At 44.9% G+C, this 15,897-nt stretch overlaps 1 protein-coding gene across 1 annotated transcript in view; it reads left to right on the forward strand.

Moving 5' to 3' along the window:
* Positions 1 to 13,664, forward strand: part of adam19a (ADAM metallopeptidase domain 19a) — a 112,524-nt gene extending 98,860 nt beyond the window's left edge. The window contains exons 15-23 of the mRNA XM_031584518.2: positions 1 to 90; positions 256 to 460; positions 4,479 to 4,556; positions 6,383 to 6,491; positions 7,703 to 7,844; positions 8,302 to 8,401; positions 8,773 to 9,024; positions 10,261 to 10,442; positions 12,975 to 13,664. The exon at positions 1 to 90 is cut by the window's left edge and continues 19 nt beyond it. Of these exons, the coding sequence (XP_031440378.1) occupies positions 1 to 90; positions 256 to 460; positions 4,479 to 4,556; positions 6,383 to 6,491; positions 7,703 to 7,844; positions 8,302 to 8,401; positions 8,773 to 9,024; positions 10,261 to 10,442; positions 12,975 to 13,026 (1,210 nt within the window). The 3' untranslated portion in view covers positions 13,027 to 13,664. The remainder of the gene's footprint in view (positions 91 to 255; positions 461 to 4,478; positions 4,557 to 6,382; positions 6,492 to 7,702; positions 7,845 to 8,301; positions 8,402 to 8,772; positions 9,025 to 10,260; positions 10,443 to 12,974) is intronic.
* The last annotated feature ends 2,233 nt before the right edge of the window (positions 13,665 to 15,897 follow it).

A 15,897-nucleotide genomic window follows, 5' to 3' on the forward strand; every position in this document is an offset into this window, starting at 1 on the left:
TGCCTGCTTTCAGGACGTGAACGTGGCAGGCAACGCTTTTGGCAACTGTGGAAAGGACGCCCAGGGCAACTATGTCAAGTGCGACAAAAGGTATTATGTTCAGACTCTGTAATTACTCCGACTCTGAAAGCACTCTTTGAGAACCTTTTGGCCAAGAGGATAAAGGCCTGCAATTACAGCCATTGATTTGGTTTTTTTTTCTTTTTGTCATGTGAAATTTGGGGGTTGTGGCCATTGTCCCGTCTCCTCACCCAGTGATGCCAAGTGTGGCAAGATTCAGTGCCACAGCGCCGCCAAGAAGCCGAAGGGCACCAACGCCGTGTCCATCGACACCACCATCCGCAGGAACGGCATGGACGTCAAGTGCAGGGGCACCTACGTCTACACCACCCAGGAGGGGCAGGGCGACCTGCCTGACCCTGGCCTGGTCATAACGGGCACCAAATGTGGCGAGGGGAAGGTGAGTGGGTATCCAAGCTTATCCCTTTTGCTATTGCTAAGTATTACAAACAAGTAGCAACTAGGAGTTCTCTAGCTGATCTCCATAGCAAAACGATTTATAATGCCAGTTTTGTTTTAGTGTGCTGAACCTTTATTTGATTTATACTGTATTAGAATAGAGACTTTTATTTTGCTGAGTAGGAGCTCTGTGTGCCGTTGCTAACTTGGATGTCTTTGGGTTGTCACAGTACATTTGGTTAAGCTATAGCTGCTTGTGTTCTCAACACCCACCGCAGAGATAAACAGCCAAAGAGAACTCTGTATATATCCCATTTATACCAACACTTCAACCGGGGCTCAACCCACGTTGATTTTACGTTTGAAAGGGTTAACCCGCATTATTCAACACGGCTTCTCAACCCACCTCTCAACCTGGGTCGTGCGAGGGTTGGCGTGGGTAGATGTATGTATGAATGGGTACAATCCAGGTTGCTGACACGCAGGGCAGTACAAATTAGTCTCATTGGTTCACTTAATTTCATTCCACCACCATCGTCTGGCCCCTGTGTGAGGATGATGAATCCTATCCGCAGGGCAGGCCTTGACGTTGTTGTTGCCCTAGGCAACACTTTATATTGGGTAGCGACCCAGGTCTAATCTAAATGGCCATAACCCATGTTGACAAGCTTGGTCTGAATTGACTAAACATGAGTTAAACCTTGGTCAAATAACCCTGATGGACGCCTGGTCATTGGTTTGAAAGAGGTTTAAGACCTTTAACCTTTTGAAGACTTCCTCTGATTAAACATTGATTATTTGGATATTCTAGTAGTCGAGAACCTTTTTTTTCCCCACCAACTGTTCAAGTGGGAAATATTCTGTATAGAAGCCTTATCTCTAGAAAACCCATGAAGATGGTTCAGAGAAGGCCTTCCAATACAAATTATTTTAATTCAAATTCATGGTAGGTTGGTTTGATCTTTACAGTGCAGTGACTACTGCCTGTGGGGAAAATATGTGTCACTAAAAAACTAAATTTGAAATGCTCAATTTGAATATTTGCATTATAAACCTTTTTTTTTAAAACATGAATGATTGCAAAAACGGAATCCCAATAGCATCATTTGACATTTGACAAATTATTAGTTTGGAACTGAATTCCAATAAAACTGATTGTAATATTATTAAATTAAATTAATTTGAAATTATATTTGATCCTTACTGAAAATTCAACTCTATACTTCCAATTTCAGTTCTCACAATTCATGTTCAGTTCAGTCAAATTCAGTTTAAACAATTCGATTTAAGTTTCCTGAGACACACGTCCGGTAGTTCAGGAAGACCAATTGAGTGCAGATCATCTTTTTCATGCCGCCCTATTGGATATTCTCGAAGCAATCCGGTCAACAATGGCTATCTTTGGCAAACAAACAACTGATACTCTGATATTCACCAGATCATTGGCAAATCTGCCAAAATTCCAACTGTTGGTGGTTTTGAATTGTACGACAAGATGGTCCAAAATGCTTTGTGGATATAAACTGCTCAATCAAGAGTTTATCTTTAGTTATTACTACAATATCGGCTAACAGTACAGAGAGGTGGCTAGATCAAGCCACCTGGTAGCTTGTAAAGGGACTTCAGTAAAGCTCAACAAAAGGCTATGGTTTGTCAACAAAGTTATGTTGTCCATAATGCACACCAATATTCGACAAACAAACACTGTATCGTTTGTTTAATACCAAATGCCACTGCAGGACTACATGATACATGACATTTCCTACAATAACAATGTCTGTTTAACCTCAGGGATTCTTTGCGCATCACTCACTGTTAATGATGAACTCACTTTCCTGTGTTGACTAAACTGACAACACATTAATGAGCAAATGTAGGCTGCTTGTAAAACAAACACCAACGTCTTATTCGCTTTTCTTCATGCTCTCAAAGGATCAACTGTGCTAAGACAGCTCTTGTGTTTATTTCCACAAAATCTGGTTGTTGTTCCACGAGTTCAGGTTCTGGCACTTTTACTAATTAGCCTCTCACCGTGACTCAAATAACAATACTTATTACAATTTTTACTGAAAAAATGACACTGCCTGCCATGTAAATGTTGTAGATGACCTTCCACACTGCCAAAATCTGTTGGACTGTGGGGGTTTGTCTGTCCGTGTCCTGCAGGTAGAGGACTTTGCAGCCACATTGTTGCACTCACTCCTGTACCAGACAGCACACTGCAGCACCATGGGCTCAACTGTTGTTCGTTCCATCCCCGCGGTTTGCACCAGTAAGCCACAGGCCTGGCTCAAGCCACGTACTCAGTAAACATTACTGATACAGATAGAAGACTATATTTGAATAAACAGACCGGAAAAGTTTATATAAAATTAAGTACGTTTTAATGTGCAATGAGGCGGAGATTGGAGCTGGCGGCAGCATTGCTCTAGCAGTATACAGACACTTGCCAAGTAAATGTCTACCCCTGTGGTATTGCTGTGCACCCATCTGGTAGCAGATCCAGGGGAGCAGCTTGTAGACCTCAGAGATCCACCCTTTGGGCTGGTGGAGGTAGAGTGTCCAAAGTGTCCCAACATCAACACCATCACAGAGGCGTCCCACATGAAGTTCACTGGGAGGAAATCCCAGCAAAATGAAACAAACCAAAAAAACCTACATATTACACCCAGATGCAGGGTCAGAGGTCAGCTCGCCGACACTGGCCTTGTCTAGTGTGAATTTGTAACAGACCCAAGACATTAGGGTGGAGAGCATCTGGTGCAATGATATCTTCATCAGCTTCAAGTTAAAATAGGTTTTACTACAACATATTCATGGCCATCGCCATCGCATCGACTTTCTCACAGGTGTTGCCTCCTTGTGTTGTGGATGTGAACGGCCACAGATTTCTCACTCCTCTAAATCTAGTTCACAGTCAGATCTGACACTCCACTTTGTTGTTCTATAAAGGCAAAGATGTTTTGTGTGTCAGTGTTTGAAAGGTGCAATTGTCTGGAGTTAATTAAGCCTGTTAACTGCAGCATGACAGATGCCTGCAAAAACAAATATATAATTAAGATCGAATGAAAATAGCCACTGTGGGGTCGGAACCCAGTCATGCTTTGATTAGGTGTGAACTGGCAGCCTGACATCTACCAGTCTGAGCCTTATAACTCAAATTGACTCAAATGATGTATTGTGTTCTTAAGAAACAGCTACACTCATGTTAACTTGTGTGAAGTCGAGCCTAGTTTTATACTCATTTTCATGGTCTCGAACCTGGAGCGGGCGTGACGACCTCGCAAGTGGAGCGTGTGGTCATGGACCTCTCACTCGTGAAATTCAAGGGACATTGATTACAGTTGCACAAACAAAGAAAAATACCCCAATCACGCTCTGATCGAGGACGACCAAGATCATTAAGAAGAAGTAGAAAAACAACAACAACTAATGATAATAATAATAATAGTTATAATAATAACAGATATTATCTATCTATCAGTCATTGCCATACTGTTTTAAGATAAATCCTAGGCTCTTAATGTAAATGAACCTGAACCAATGCAGTCAAATCTTTTGTTGTTCTGTATGATAATTAAGTTTCTCTGACTTGAGCCTGAGATGATTCTCAATGGCTTACACATATATAGTTCCAAACAATAAATTCAATTTCAAACTATACAATTAGCGTTACATCATGACCTTGTGCTTCATGTTAGCTTTGATTAGCGCTACATCATGACCTTGTGCGTCATGTTAGCTTTGATTAGCGTTACATCACGACTTAACTCTGATGAATAATGGCTTTGGTCCTCCTCCTGTGGTGGTATGAATAAGCTAACGACAACAACAGAATGGAACTTAGCAGGAATCTGTTGATTGGCCTCTTGGCCTCTCAGTGGCTCATTGTGCTGTTTAGTGTTTTTCCACACTACCACTTGTGATGCCCACGCTGAGTTAGGTTGTTAGACACAAACAGTAGCTTACATTTGGTGCCATATGAAAGTGAGTGTGCTGTTCCGTGTGCTTGTGTGCAGGTGTGCAAAGATCGCCGCTGCCAAAACGCCTCCTTCACCGAGCTGGAGAACTGCTTGGATCGTTGCCATAGTCACGGGGTGAGTCCTGCATGCAACCCATTCTTGTTCACTGAGCCTGAAATGAAAAGATGTAATAACTCATTCATTACATCTTTGTTACTACATTATAATGCCTATGACCCGTGTCAACCATAATGAACCATTATCAACCATGTCCATATTGTTTCAGGAATAATAGATCATAATGTTATCATGTTATCAAAGACAGCAGCAATGCCAGAATCACAGTGAATCATGATGATTAAAAGTCATTACATGAAATAAAAATGATTATTAGAATAGACCATGAACAAACCCGAGGTTGAAATTTAACTTCAGCTCATAGCTAGTTCATATAACATTATCTAGATGGATAAAGACCAGCACAGGTAAACAGCACTTAAGAGACAGTTACGGTAACCTTTCGTTATATATAATAATCTTCATAACCTATAATAATATAACACATGTTATGGGCTATAACAATAACGTTGTTATATATAATAACTTTAATAACTGTAATGATATAACACGTGTTAAGAGCTATAACAATGATGTTGCCCCTGTACTAGATTAATGCAGGTCACATTCTTAAAGTGCTGTGGTGCTGATGGTGATCCTAAATGGCTGATGTAGTTTTAAGTTTAGGCTATGCTGCTTGCCTTGAGGGCAGATGTCTTCAATGATAAGTGGCAGGGATTTGTGGAATGAAAACTTCATTCCAGGTGTCTGACAGCAGTGTCATCTGAAATCGATGATGCCTTGTTTCCTTCGGCTCTTGAAACTTTTGTTTTGGTCGGTCTTTTGTTCCTCTTCGTGTCTGCGAGCACGAGGTCAGTGTTTGTCAGCCAAGTGGAGACAGGCACAATTTCACACCCTTAAATCCTGTCAAACAGCCCCTGCAGGTGTTTTGGTCCTCTTCACACACACACACACACACACACACACACACACACAAACAAACAAACAAACACACACACACACACACACACACACAAAAGTTCACACTCATGCTCACAATCTGCCCATTAGCACTGCTATGAAATCTCCATTATTTTTGTTACCATTTTGTTTTTTCTTAAAGTCTTTAAAAAAAACCTCAAAGCACAGAAATGTAATCCTCTTCTCTGTTATTTTCTCTCTCTCTCTCTCTCTCTCTCTCTGCCATACTGAAGTTTTCAATGGTGTATTTATTTGTTCGAACTCGCTTTGAAAATGCCAGAGCCTGTGATCTGCTTTGAGCAGGGGATTAAGACATTTCATACCCCCACATCCTGCTATCAACTGTTGTTTTGATTCTCTCCCTCTCTTTCTCTCACTATTTATTTTTCCATGCAACATTGTTTGATTCGTATTGATTCAGAGGGGCTGAAGGAAGGGCCTCACAGCAGGGATATGAGTGGAGCAGTCGGCTGGCCATGTCTCACTCTCTCTCACCCTGTCTCGCCGTGTCTCACTATTTTTCATATCTCAGACTCTCTCTCTGTCTCTCTATGTTGTGGCCAGCGCTGGTGTATCTGGTTCAGCTTTGAAAGGAAAAAAAATAACAAATCAGAATAAAAAATAAATAATTGAAAAGACAGAAAACCCAGCATGATGTACATTTACCCCTCACAGTTTCTCAGTAAAAAGGAAGCACTACCACAAGATTGAAGAGATGAGAGAGAGCCAGAGAAAGATAAAAAAAAAAAAAAAACAGTAGTCCTTGCTATTTACAGGCCTAGTCTAGCTTAGGGTTGATCGCGTAACCAGTTGCACAACGAGTTCGATTGATCCCGTTTGAACTCTTGAAATGAAAATAAGTTGTGTGTCTGACTACCACCCTCTGAGCACCTCCCGTTTCCTGTCACCCCATCTTCCCTCAGGTTTGCAACAGCAACGGGAACTGCCACTGCAACCGCGGGTGGGCACCCCCTTACTGCGAGAAGCCAGGCCTGGGGGGCAGCGTGGACAGCGGGCCTGTCCAGTATGACAGTGAGTTTCGTTTGTTTGGTTTTTTGTCTCCCCCCCCCCCCCCCCCCTCTCCCCTTCATTATTTAGCTCTCCAGCCTCCCACGGCCCAAGCTGAAGAGCCTGCTTTATGCCGGCGTCTCAGCCTGTCACCTACTAAGTGTTATTCAAGGCGAACTAGTTTTTTCCTACTCTCTTTTCTTTCTTTCCCAGCATGACAGGAAATTCACCTACCTAAAAGGTCATCTCTTTTCTTTCACTCACCACCCCCCCACACCTTGCTCTGTGGGCTGATTAAGGATTCGTAACCTTCGCAGCGCCTGCCTCTTAACTCGCTCTGAAATGCGTTTTTTTTAAATGGCAAGTTTCAAGACGCCCGTTCCAGCCATTATGTCGCATTCAGTCAGCCCCCAAGAGAAAGGGCCCAGCCCTCGCACACTATTATTATATCATTTCATTCCACATTCACAAGCTTGTCCCCGCAGTCAGCGCACTATAACATTACCATATCTTAATTAGCAAGATTTGTCGCACGGACAACCGTGGACAATTTCCAACTGTCAACGAATCAATTTGTCGCTAATGCGAAGTGGTCTCTTATCACTGGCATTATCTCGAAGCCATGAAATGCAGTTTATCTTTACGTAGCGGCGCAGTGCAATCGCGGGCGCGCGTATATATTATTAAAATCAGCAGTCACTTAGCTCCTCAGCAGTCTGGCTGCCAAACTCGCGCAGACAGGCCCAGCTGTGTGTCACATCATTTTCTCGCCAGAGTGAAGTGGCTGTGGCATTTAACTGGCGTCAGTCCCCACTCCGTGAGCCATATGCGTACGCATGCCTCCCATTGTGGTTTTTAGCTGGAAATGTTTTTCTTATACATTGCTGACATTTTAAAAATCAGTGTGGTATCTCAAAGAAAGGCTCTGTTGGGTGAATGACACTTTTTTTTCTTTCCTGTCTTCCTGTGTTTTTTTGTTTTGTTTGTTTGTTTCACATCTTCGGAGAAAGTAACAACAGAACAAAAGAGTCTTCACCCCCTTTTTTTTCCTGTGTCAGACATTGTCGCATTCTTTTTATGTGTCTGTCAGAATCCCTGTCACTCTCCCCCGGCACACGGACTTGATTTCCGCGGATAAACGTGCCGCTCCCAGCACCAGCGAGCATCTGAGCGGCGCCGAGGCCCGTGGAGACTCCAGTAAACACTCTTAACACACTGACGCTTTGTCTCTGCAGGTCAGCTGGGCTTGGTCATCGGACTGCTCTTTGTTTTCCTGGTGCTACTCCCCGCAGTCCTGATCTCCTTCTACTGCTACAAGATCAAGAGCTCCTACTACCACAAGTGGCTTTCGCAAAGGGAGAAGACCAAGGCCAGCAGGTACGGACTACAGATCCTTTGGAAGCGCTTTGTGCTACTTTGTAGTCTGCTGTAGTTTTGTATGTCTGTCTCAAGTAGACAGACATAAATCACTGTCCAATATTGGCCAGGCCATTACAAATGATTCAAGACATGTTGATATAGTTGCGTATACTAGGTTTCAACTTGGGGTGGCGAAAGTCGCTTGTCCTCCGAGTTTGTGCCTGTAATGACTTTTTCTTGACTGTTTTTGGAGTCGTTGAGAAAGTTTTGAGTGTTTTGTGAGGACAATTTACCGTCTGGCAGACACATAATCCAGCGTTGCAGGCACCTTGAGACCAGACTAATCTGTTTCGAGTGGGCAGGCCATAAAGAGAAGGAGAGGAAAAACTCCCTGTAGACTTTCAGTTTGACCTTCACTTTTTGGATGTCTGTAAAATAAATAATAAAATAAAAAAACGTATGCTGTCCTCTGCAGACACAAGGCTTCCATGGAGAAGGGGAAGAATGGCCACTTGAATCCGGCGTTCCATCTGAAGGTAGTGGCACCTTCCAACAAGGGCACTAACCTAAAGGGGGTGAGTAAAGAGGGAATCTGGGAAATTGGAAAAACTGACGTTGTCCATCTGGTATTTCTGTTTTGACTTTTTTTTGCAGCGCGTCAAACCCCCGGCTCAGTCATTATGCCATCTGTTACTTAATCTACCAATGTTTTCATGAAATGCTGTCTCACTTTCTCTTTCTATTTCTGTCACTCTCTCTCCCAAATAATCATTACTAGCATAACCATGAATATATACATATATATATATATATATGAATATATATATTATATACAGTTTATATTATATAGTATAGTATAGTAATAGTATACAGTAGCTATATAGTATAGTCTTGGCAAGGTGTGTGAAAAAAACGGTCTAATCTCTCTCTCTCTCTTTCTCTCCAGATTCCTCACACCAGCAAAGAAGTCCTTCCTCTCAGGCCCGGCCCCACACCTAATGGCTCTCAGCTGGTGAACGTGGTGCGTCCGCTCCGGCCAGCCCCATCCCCCCACATCTCTCCCAGGGATGCCAAGGGGGCGCGGCCACCCATCCCCGCCAGCAAGCCGCCCGCCGCGCCACCCAAGTCCCCCGCACACTCCCACAAGCTCAGCCCGCCCAAGAAGCCGCTGCCTCTCAACCCCACGCGCTCACCTCTGGTAGGCCTCCCAGTCTGCACACAGGGGTGTAACAGTGGGGGCAAACCCTGAAGATCCTGAAGGGGGGGTAGGAGTGAATAGGGACCACGGAACATCCCAGGCAGTAAAGATTTTTGAAGTTTTAAATTCATCAGAAGATTCAGGGGGCCCCGTACATGTGCTAGAGAATATGCCACACAGTACAGATGTTTGAAAGGTAGACAGCTGAGGTTGGGAGAGGTCTGCATGTCTGTGTTTCTAGCCCACTACTGAAGCAGCAAGCAGTGGGGCGGCACAGGGGGTTATTACAGCCAAATGAAATACTGCGGGGAGGAATTATTCTCAGAATTACCGGGAAGACATATACTCTGGCGTCGTATTGATCATCAGGCAGTGTGTTCCGCCCTGCCGCTGTGCTCCTCAAATCTGATTGACTTCGATTGCGATATTGCGCAGACAGCGTTCGGTGTTGTCATCTTTTCTTCTTTCTTTCTTCCTTTCTTCCCCTCCGTTCTTCTGCGCCCGGGCTTTCGCTCGACTTCGCGGACTAATCAAAACAAAGAGAGACGGTCTCGAGCATATCGCCGGCGAAATTACATTTCTCAGCTGGCGCGGCCTCAAATTGGATTACCACCAACTTTCTCACGACCGACGACGCCGCAAATGCTATTTGTATTTTATTTCTTGCCCGTGTCGGGGCTACTGTATTTTCACCTTCACAGTTCAGGAATCCCAGGGAATTAGCTGGAGCCACTGCAGCAGTAATCAGGGATTAATTTGGATGAGGGTTAGAGCCGAGGTAAAGGCTGCAGGGACAAGAATGGGAAATGGGATGGTGTTGGGCTTATGGAAATTGTCTGCACGTTGATGGTAAACATGCATTAAGGAGTTAAAGTGACACATACGTGCAATAGGAAAAAGATATTGTGGTTTGAGGATGGAAAGCTAAGTGTGTGCTCTGTCTCTCTTCCTGTCTCTCTCTCTGTCTCCCTCTCTCTCTCTCTCTCTCTCTCTCCCTCTCTCTCTCTCTCTCTGTCTCCCTCTCTCTCTCTCTCCCTCTCTCTCTCTCTCTCACTCTCTCTGTCTCCCTATCTCTCTGTCTCTCTCACTCTCTCCGTCTCCCTCTCTCTCTCTACTCTCTCTCTTTGTCTCTCTCTCTCCCTCGCTCTCTCTCTGTGTCTCTCTCTCTCTCTCTCTCTCTCTCTCTCTCTCTGTGTCTCTCTCTCTCTCTCTCTCTCTCTTTGTCTTCTTCTCCAGCTGGTGTCTGAGCTGCAGCCCCGCCACTCGTCCTCCCCTCCCCAGAGGCCCCTGCCCCTCAGCCCCGCCCGGGCCACCCCGGCCAAGCCCTCCTCAGGGGGACTGCTGGTGATGATGCCGCCTGTCGTGAGGCCCAAGCCTGTGGGCATGGTGTCGGCCGCGCCTCCTCTCAAAGCACTCAGGTGAGCAAGAGAACCGCAGACAAACAAACAAACAAACAAACAAATAAATATGTATGTCTTTTTTTTTTTAACTACGCATTACATTTACATACAGACTGGTGTACCTCTTTATATGCCAAGAACACATTGATCTGGGGATCTAAATCCAAACTAACTAAGAGCATAGCACAGCTGTATATTGTAGGCAATATGTCTGCTCCCAGGGTATCAAATCTATGATCTTGGTGTTGGTAGTCCCTTCCTCTTCTAGTTGAGCTACCGGTATGGAAGTGGCCATTTTGGCTCAAGTCCTTATCAGGATTCTAAACCGCTACTGTGGTTTATTTTTTCCCCTTCCTGTTTTGAGGTAATTACACATCATTAGAATAAGCTGTTTCTCATCAGCAAGTCGCCATGTCAACCAATTAATCATCAGTTGGTTTCAGCTCATTCATCAGACAGTCATGACTCATTAAAATTAATTGTCCATTACACCACATCAATCCATCAGCTCCATTACCGAATCACTGGAATAATCTGTTTTAAAGATATGTAAAGCGAGTTCACCAGCCCATTCTGTTTGCAAATAAATCATTGGAAGTGCAGACATCAGTAAAGAAAACAAGTCCAGCGATCCAGTACTGTAATGCTGTCTTGCGCTGATTAACCACAACTGAATTAGCCAGGCCAGAAGAGGAGCTTTTAAATCACACTCTGGTGTAAGCCATCAGAGGTCAGCGAGGTCAATTTATGTATTCAGTAACCCTTATGTTGGACAAGGGCCAGTCGCTATAGCATAACTGGGATCCCTATGCAGGCACCCCAAGTCCAGCCAGTTAAAAACGGACCGGTAGGAGAAAGGCAGGTAGCTGAAGAGGAGCCCCTACCTCATCATTATTCTTCATTATTATTTATTATTATTACTTCCTTACTCATTATTCTTACCTCTTCACATTAATACTACATGGGATATTTGAACTCTCCTTTCAGATCAGCGGTGCTGTTTCAAGAACTCTTAACCAACTTATGAATCAGTTGGCAAAACGCCCTTTCGTTAGTCGTGTTTCACGGCTTTGATGCAAATCGGGTCTTTCACCCAGCGGAACACTGGATCGGCGTCCAGGTCGATAAGAGCTCTCAGTCTTCTTCAGGGGTCGCCCCGTAGGCAACGCATTCGCCTGCGTGTCCACTGGCTCAGCATCTATTTAATGTCACTCGCCAGACAAAACCTGGGATAATGTAGTCCAACACATGCAAATGCAGAACTTGCTGAGAATAGAGAATTCTGTGTACAATTATATATTCAGTCCTGTAGGTTTTGGAATAAACGGTAGAATAAATTGCACCGCATCAGTTCGGAGCTACTTTTTATACGATGTAATCCACCTGAAACCCAAAGCTGAAAATGACATCCCAAACATGCTCTCGTTTAAAAAAAAAAAAAAAAAAAAATGCTTTGATCACATTCCATAAACAAACCCAGCATAAACTCAAGTTGAGAGAATGGAAGGGAGAAATGGCCGGGCCTGAACCCCCATATCGCCTTATCTACAGTTGTTTACTGCTAAGGCTGCAAAGCCTGGGGAGGCATGGAGGCACTCAGGCGCGGCTTAACGCGCCGACAGATAAGTCCTCCCCGGCAGGTACCGGCCCATGCCGACGTGGCACCTGCAACCTCCCCCTCCCCTCCCCAGCACACACACACACACCCACGCACACACACACACACACCAGCACCCGCCGAGCTCTTTAAGCCCTCCACACGCTCCGCCGCAGCAATCAATGCGCCAGACCCAGCGTCGTGGCGACTTAAGAGAAATAAGACGCAGGCGTTCGTCTTAAGCAGAGACTGGCCGCGGCTAATTAGGAAGGAGGCCGTGGCGAGGGGCAGCCCATGTTTGGTTGATGTCCGCAGCACTTCTAAGATGCCGAGCGTATAGATCGTTTTTTTTTTACCTCGCTGAGCTTTAGTGATTTAACGCTTCACAGACGAAAAAAGCCGCAATTAATTGCTATTGAAGCGTTCTTTCAACTCTTAAACAATCAACTAAACCTGCCTATACATTCGCAATGCGCGCTTTAAAAAGAACAGCTAGACACATACAGGGAACTGTGTTGCATCCCATGCCCAGAGCAAAGGATGTATTTAGTTGGGTTGAGAAAGCTACATGCTGACAATGATATGTTAATCTGCAGGAAATAACTAGGGGCTATCCATTTTCCCAGTTCCATTTCCTCGCTATATTTCGTCCTCATTATATGGTTCCATATTATCATATAGTCACACTGCATGTCACTCCATTGGCAAGCCAGACTGCACAGATCCCGGTATTCTTCTGTCTGGCATCGGAGGTGCCATAACCAGCGCTCCACAATCCATCTCAAGGCCCACCTCCGTGTGGCTTGAGTTATGGCCAAGGACGAAAACGAGAAAAAGAGAAAAACTTTGCACCGTTTGTCACAGCACGTATAGCCACACGCAGCAAAGTGTAACGTACTGTTTTACACCCACACTCACCCCCCCCTTCCCCTCTTCAATTTTGTCTTTTTCAGACCCGTACCTGGAGCAAAACCAAACACAGCCTCGTCGCCTTTCAGAAAATGACCCTGGCAGGAACTGAACTCTGGACCAGAGACTGTAGTCTATTTGCACTAAAAAAAAACCCATAAAGACCTTGTTTGGAGGCGGGTACAAGGACAGACTGTCCAACCATCCTCCAGGAGAGGGTGAGTGGTACTGGGGTTGAGTTGAGGCTCTGCACCCCCCCCTAACCCCCCCCCAAACCCCCAACCCCATTCAGCCCGCACTCCCACTGTTGACGACCCCCACCACGCTTGGCACACTTGCCCAGCACAAGAGAAGACGCGGTTTTTGCACTCCGAAGACACAGATGCAGAACTGAGACAACAAATAAAAAAAACAAATGTTTTTAGTTTTGGGAGGGGGGAGAGGAGCGGTCATGTTACCAAAATCTTGATTCTGTCGCCATTACGTTTACGTGTTTGTGTAATGATTTTATTTGTCGTGTTTTTTTTTTTAAATAACTGGTTGTCTCGTTTACATTAAGGTTTTCTCGTTTTTTTAATTGTTTGTTTTTGCTTTTTAATGTTTATGTATGATGTGCCAAAGACAGTTTTTGTTGAACTGTTCGCTCATTTTCTTCCATGTGAATTCCTCAAGTGTATTTTATGTTTTTTAATTTGCATCCTTACATAAAAATCAACCGTTTTTTTTTACTAAGACTATATTCACTGTGTCTATGCTTTGCCTCTGCGTTCACTAAGGGAAGTATATCTGCATAGAACACACACACACACGCAGCCCCGGGGCTCCTCTGGAGCCAGCGGGTTGCCAGGTTTTTAAATCACCTGCAACGCCTCCTGTGAGCAGCCCACGTCCTTTCAGGTTACACAGCAAGGAACAGCCAAGTAGCAGTAACACTGAGCCACTTGACTTGTGATTTTAGAAGAGGCCATCTCAGGCGCACCCAATGGTATGCTTGTCGCTTGAACAAGTTATGTGCACACAGATGTATCCACATAGGCTGATACGGGGTGTAAGAAGACATAATCCTTCTTCTTCACAGGAGGCAGGACTTGTCAAGGTCTTAGAGCATCTGGTGCTCATCCTCCAGCCTCTGTGTCCATACCTTTCAGGCAGCTTCATTCTCCTTGTTTTCTCATCTGGATCCAGGTGAAGTAGGCTGGGGTATGTTCAGGGAGGGGCTGGTGCACATGAGTCCCAGCTGTGCCTTGCCTCTCTATTTGTCCATCTGTATTAGCCTCGGCCATCCTGCCTTGTCGTGTTAAAGGTGTAGTATATAAACCTGCCCTTAGCTACCATCCAAGAGGAACATCATGTTAGGCTGTGTGTTTACAGGGACATGAACCCAGCATCAGCTTGGCATTGGCGGCACCTTGCTGTGGCCGTGAGGCTTTGCTTGGAGGTCTGCAGGAACACAAGTGAACAGATTTGTAGGTTCTCCCCTTGGCTGTCTTGAGTGGGCGAGGTTGAAAAAAATGTTCAAGGATTCTCTAAAATGGCGAAATCAAGTCGCCCCAAGAGAAGGTTAAATGTTTTCCTTTGGGGGACCCGAAAACAGAAACAGCCATAGCCGCCGGGTGGACAGGATGAGGTTCGATAACCACCTTCAAATGAAGGACAGCGATTTTAAAATTGAAATGATTTTTAAAATGAAAAAAAGCCCCCAAAGAGCCACTCCGAGATGCCAGTTGCTTGGACTTCATTTCCAAAATGGAACGGACTTTTAACACCCCTCAAGATGTCCAATCGGCAGTTCAATTCCCACCTTTAATCACGTTGAAATGCTGCCGTAAGCAACAACTGAAGTGTCATTTCTGATACAGCTATACAACTATATAACTATTAACTATAACTATTATTTCAAAGATTCTCTATGAAGGTGAAAGGGTGGCGTTAGCGGTCACTATTGCGATCCACCTCGAAAGCAGTCGTTACTAAATGAACCTGCTGAGTGAAGCGGTAACGGAATTAGGACTGGGGCACCTGCATCTCCCCCTCTGATAGTTATCATTGGAGTAATAAATCCTCTTTGTGGCCCCGGGCAGGGACCGCATCCAGGAGAATCCTGCACAGTGATTGGGCAGGAAGTCAGCACTAGTCAAGGTCAGACAGCACCTCAAGTGCCTCCTCCAGCCAGGGGTGTAGTAAGCTGGGGGTGACCCCTGGAAGATCCAGGTGGGGGGCAGCGCTGCACAGGGGCACTAGAACATGCCAGGCAGTAGGCCTTTAGGGTCTTGAGACATAGACTAGAGATTTTTGTCAAGGGCTCTGCGAATTCTTGCAATTGCCCCTGCTTCCAGCCTCTGTCTCTCTCAGGTAGTCTCATCTCATGAGGTCCAGGAGAGTAGTCTCATCTCATGAGGTCCAGGAGAGAGCTGTTTCAAGGCATTTAATAGACATTTCTCCTTGGGAACTGCCCAGGCTGGATAACTTCCGTTGGGCTTCTGCTGACGAGAAATTAAAGGTTGGTTGTCCTGGACTGTGTGAAACGAGTTATCTTGCATTGTCTCCATACCTGTCAGCTCCCCTCACCCCTACATCAAACAGGCCTCTGAGTCCGTTTGTGTCTGTGTTTTTAAGCATTATTCTACAATGGATAAAGTTGATGGTCTTACCGTCGCTTGATAAACTCTTTTATGTTGCATTCATCATCAGCACAGACTTCTAAAGTTTTTTCACTACTATGGGCACCGCAGGTTATCTTTATTGTGCAGCCCACCTGCCGAAAAGAAAAATGAACTGTTTGTTAGGTGCCTAGTTCAAACCTCTCTTTCCAGTCATAACCATAAAAAAAAATATTGAAAGCGGAGTTATGTAAGTGGATAATATCAGTTTGTTACTAACTGCGTGATTGCCTGCATTGTAATGTGGCCGTAAAATGATAATTTGGATGAAGAAGACAGCGGTAGGCCATGGCGTAGCTGCATCGGC

The sequence above is a fragment of the Clupea harengus genome, chromosome 18, assembly GCF_900700415.2.
Source record: "Clupea harengus chromosome 18, Ch_v2.0.2, whole genome shotgun sequence".
Classification (NCBI taxonomy): Eukaryota; Metazoa; Chordata; class Actinopteri; order Clupeiformes; family Clupeidae; genus Clupea; species Clupea harengus.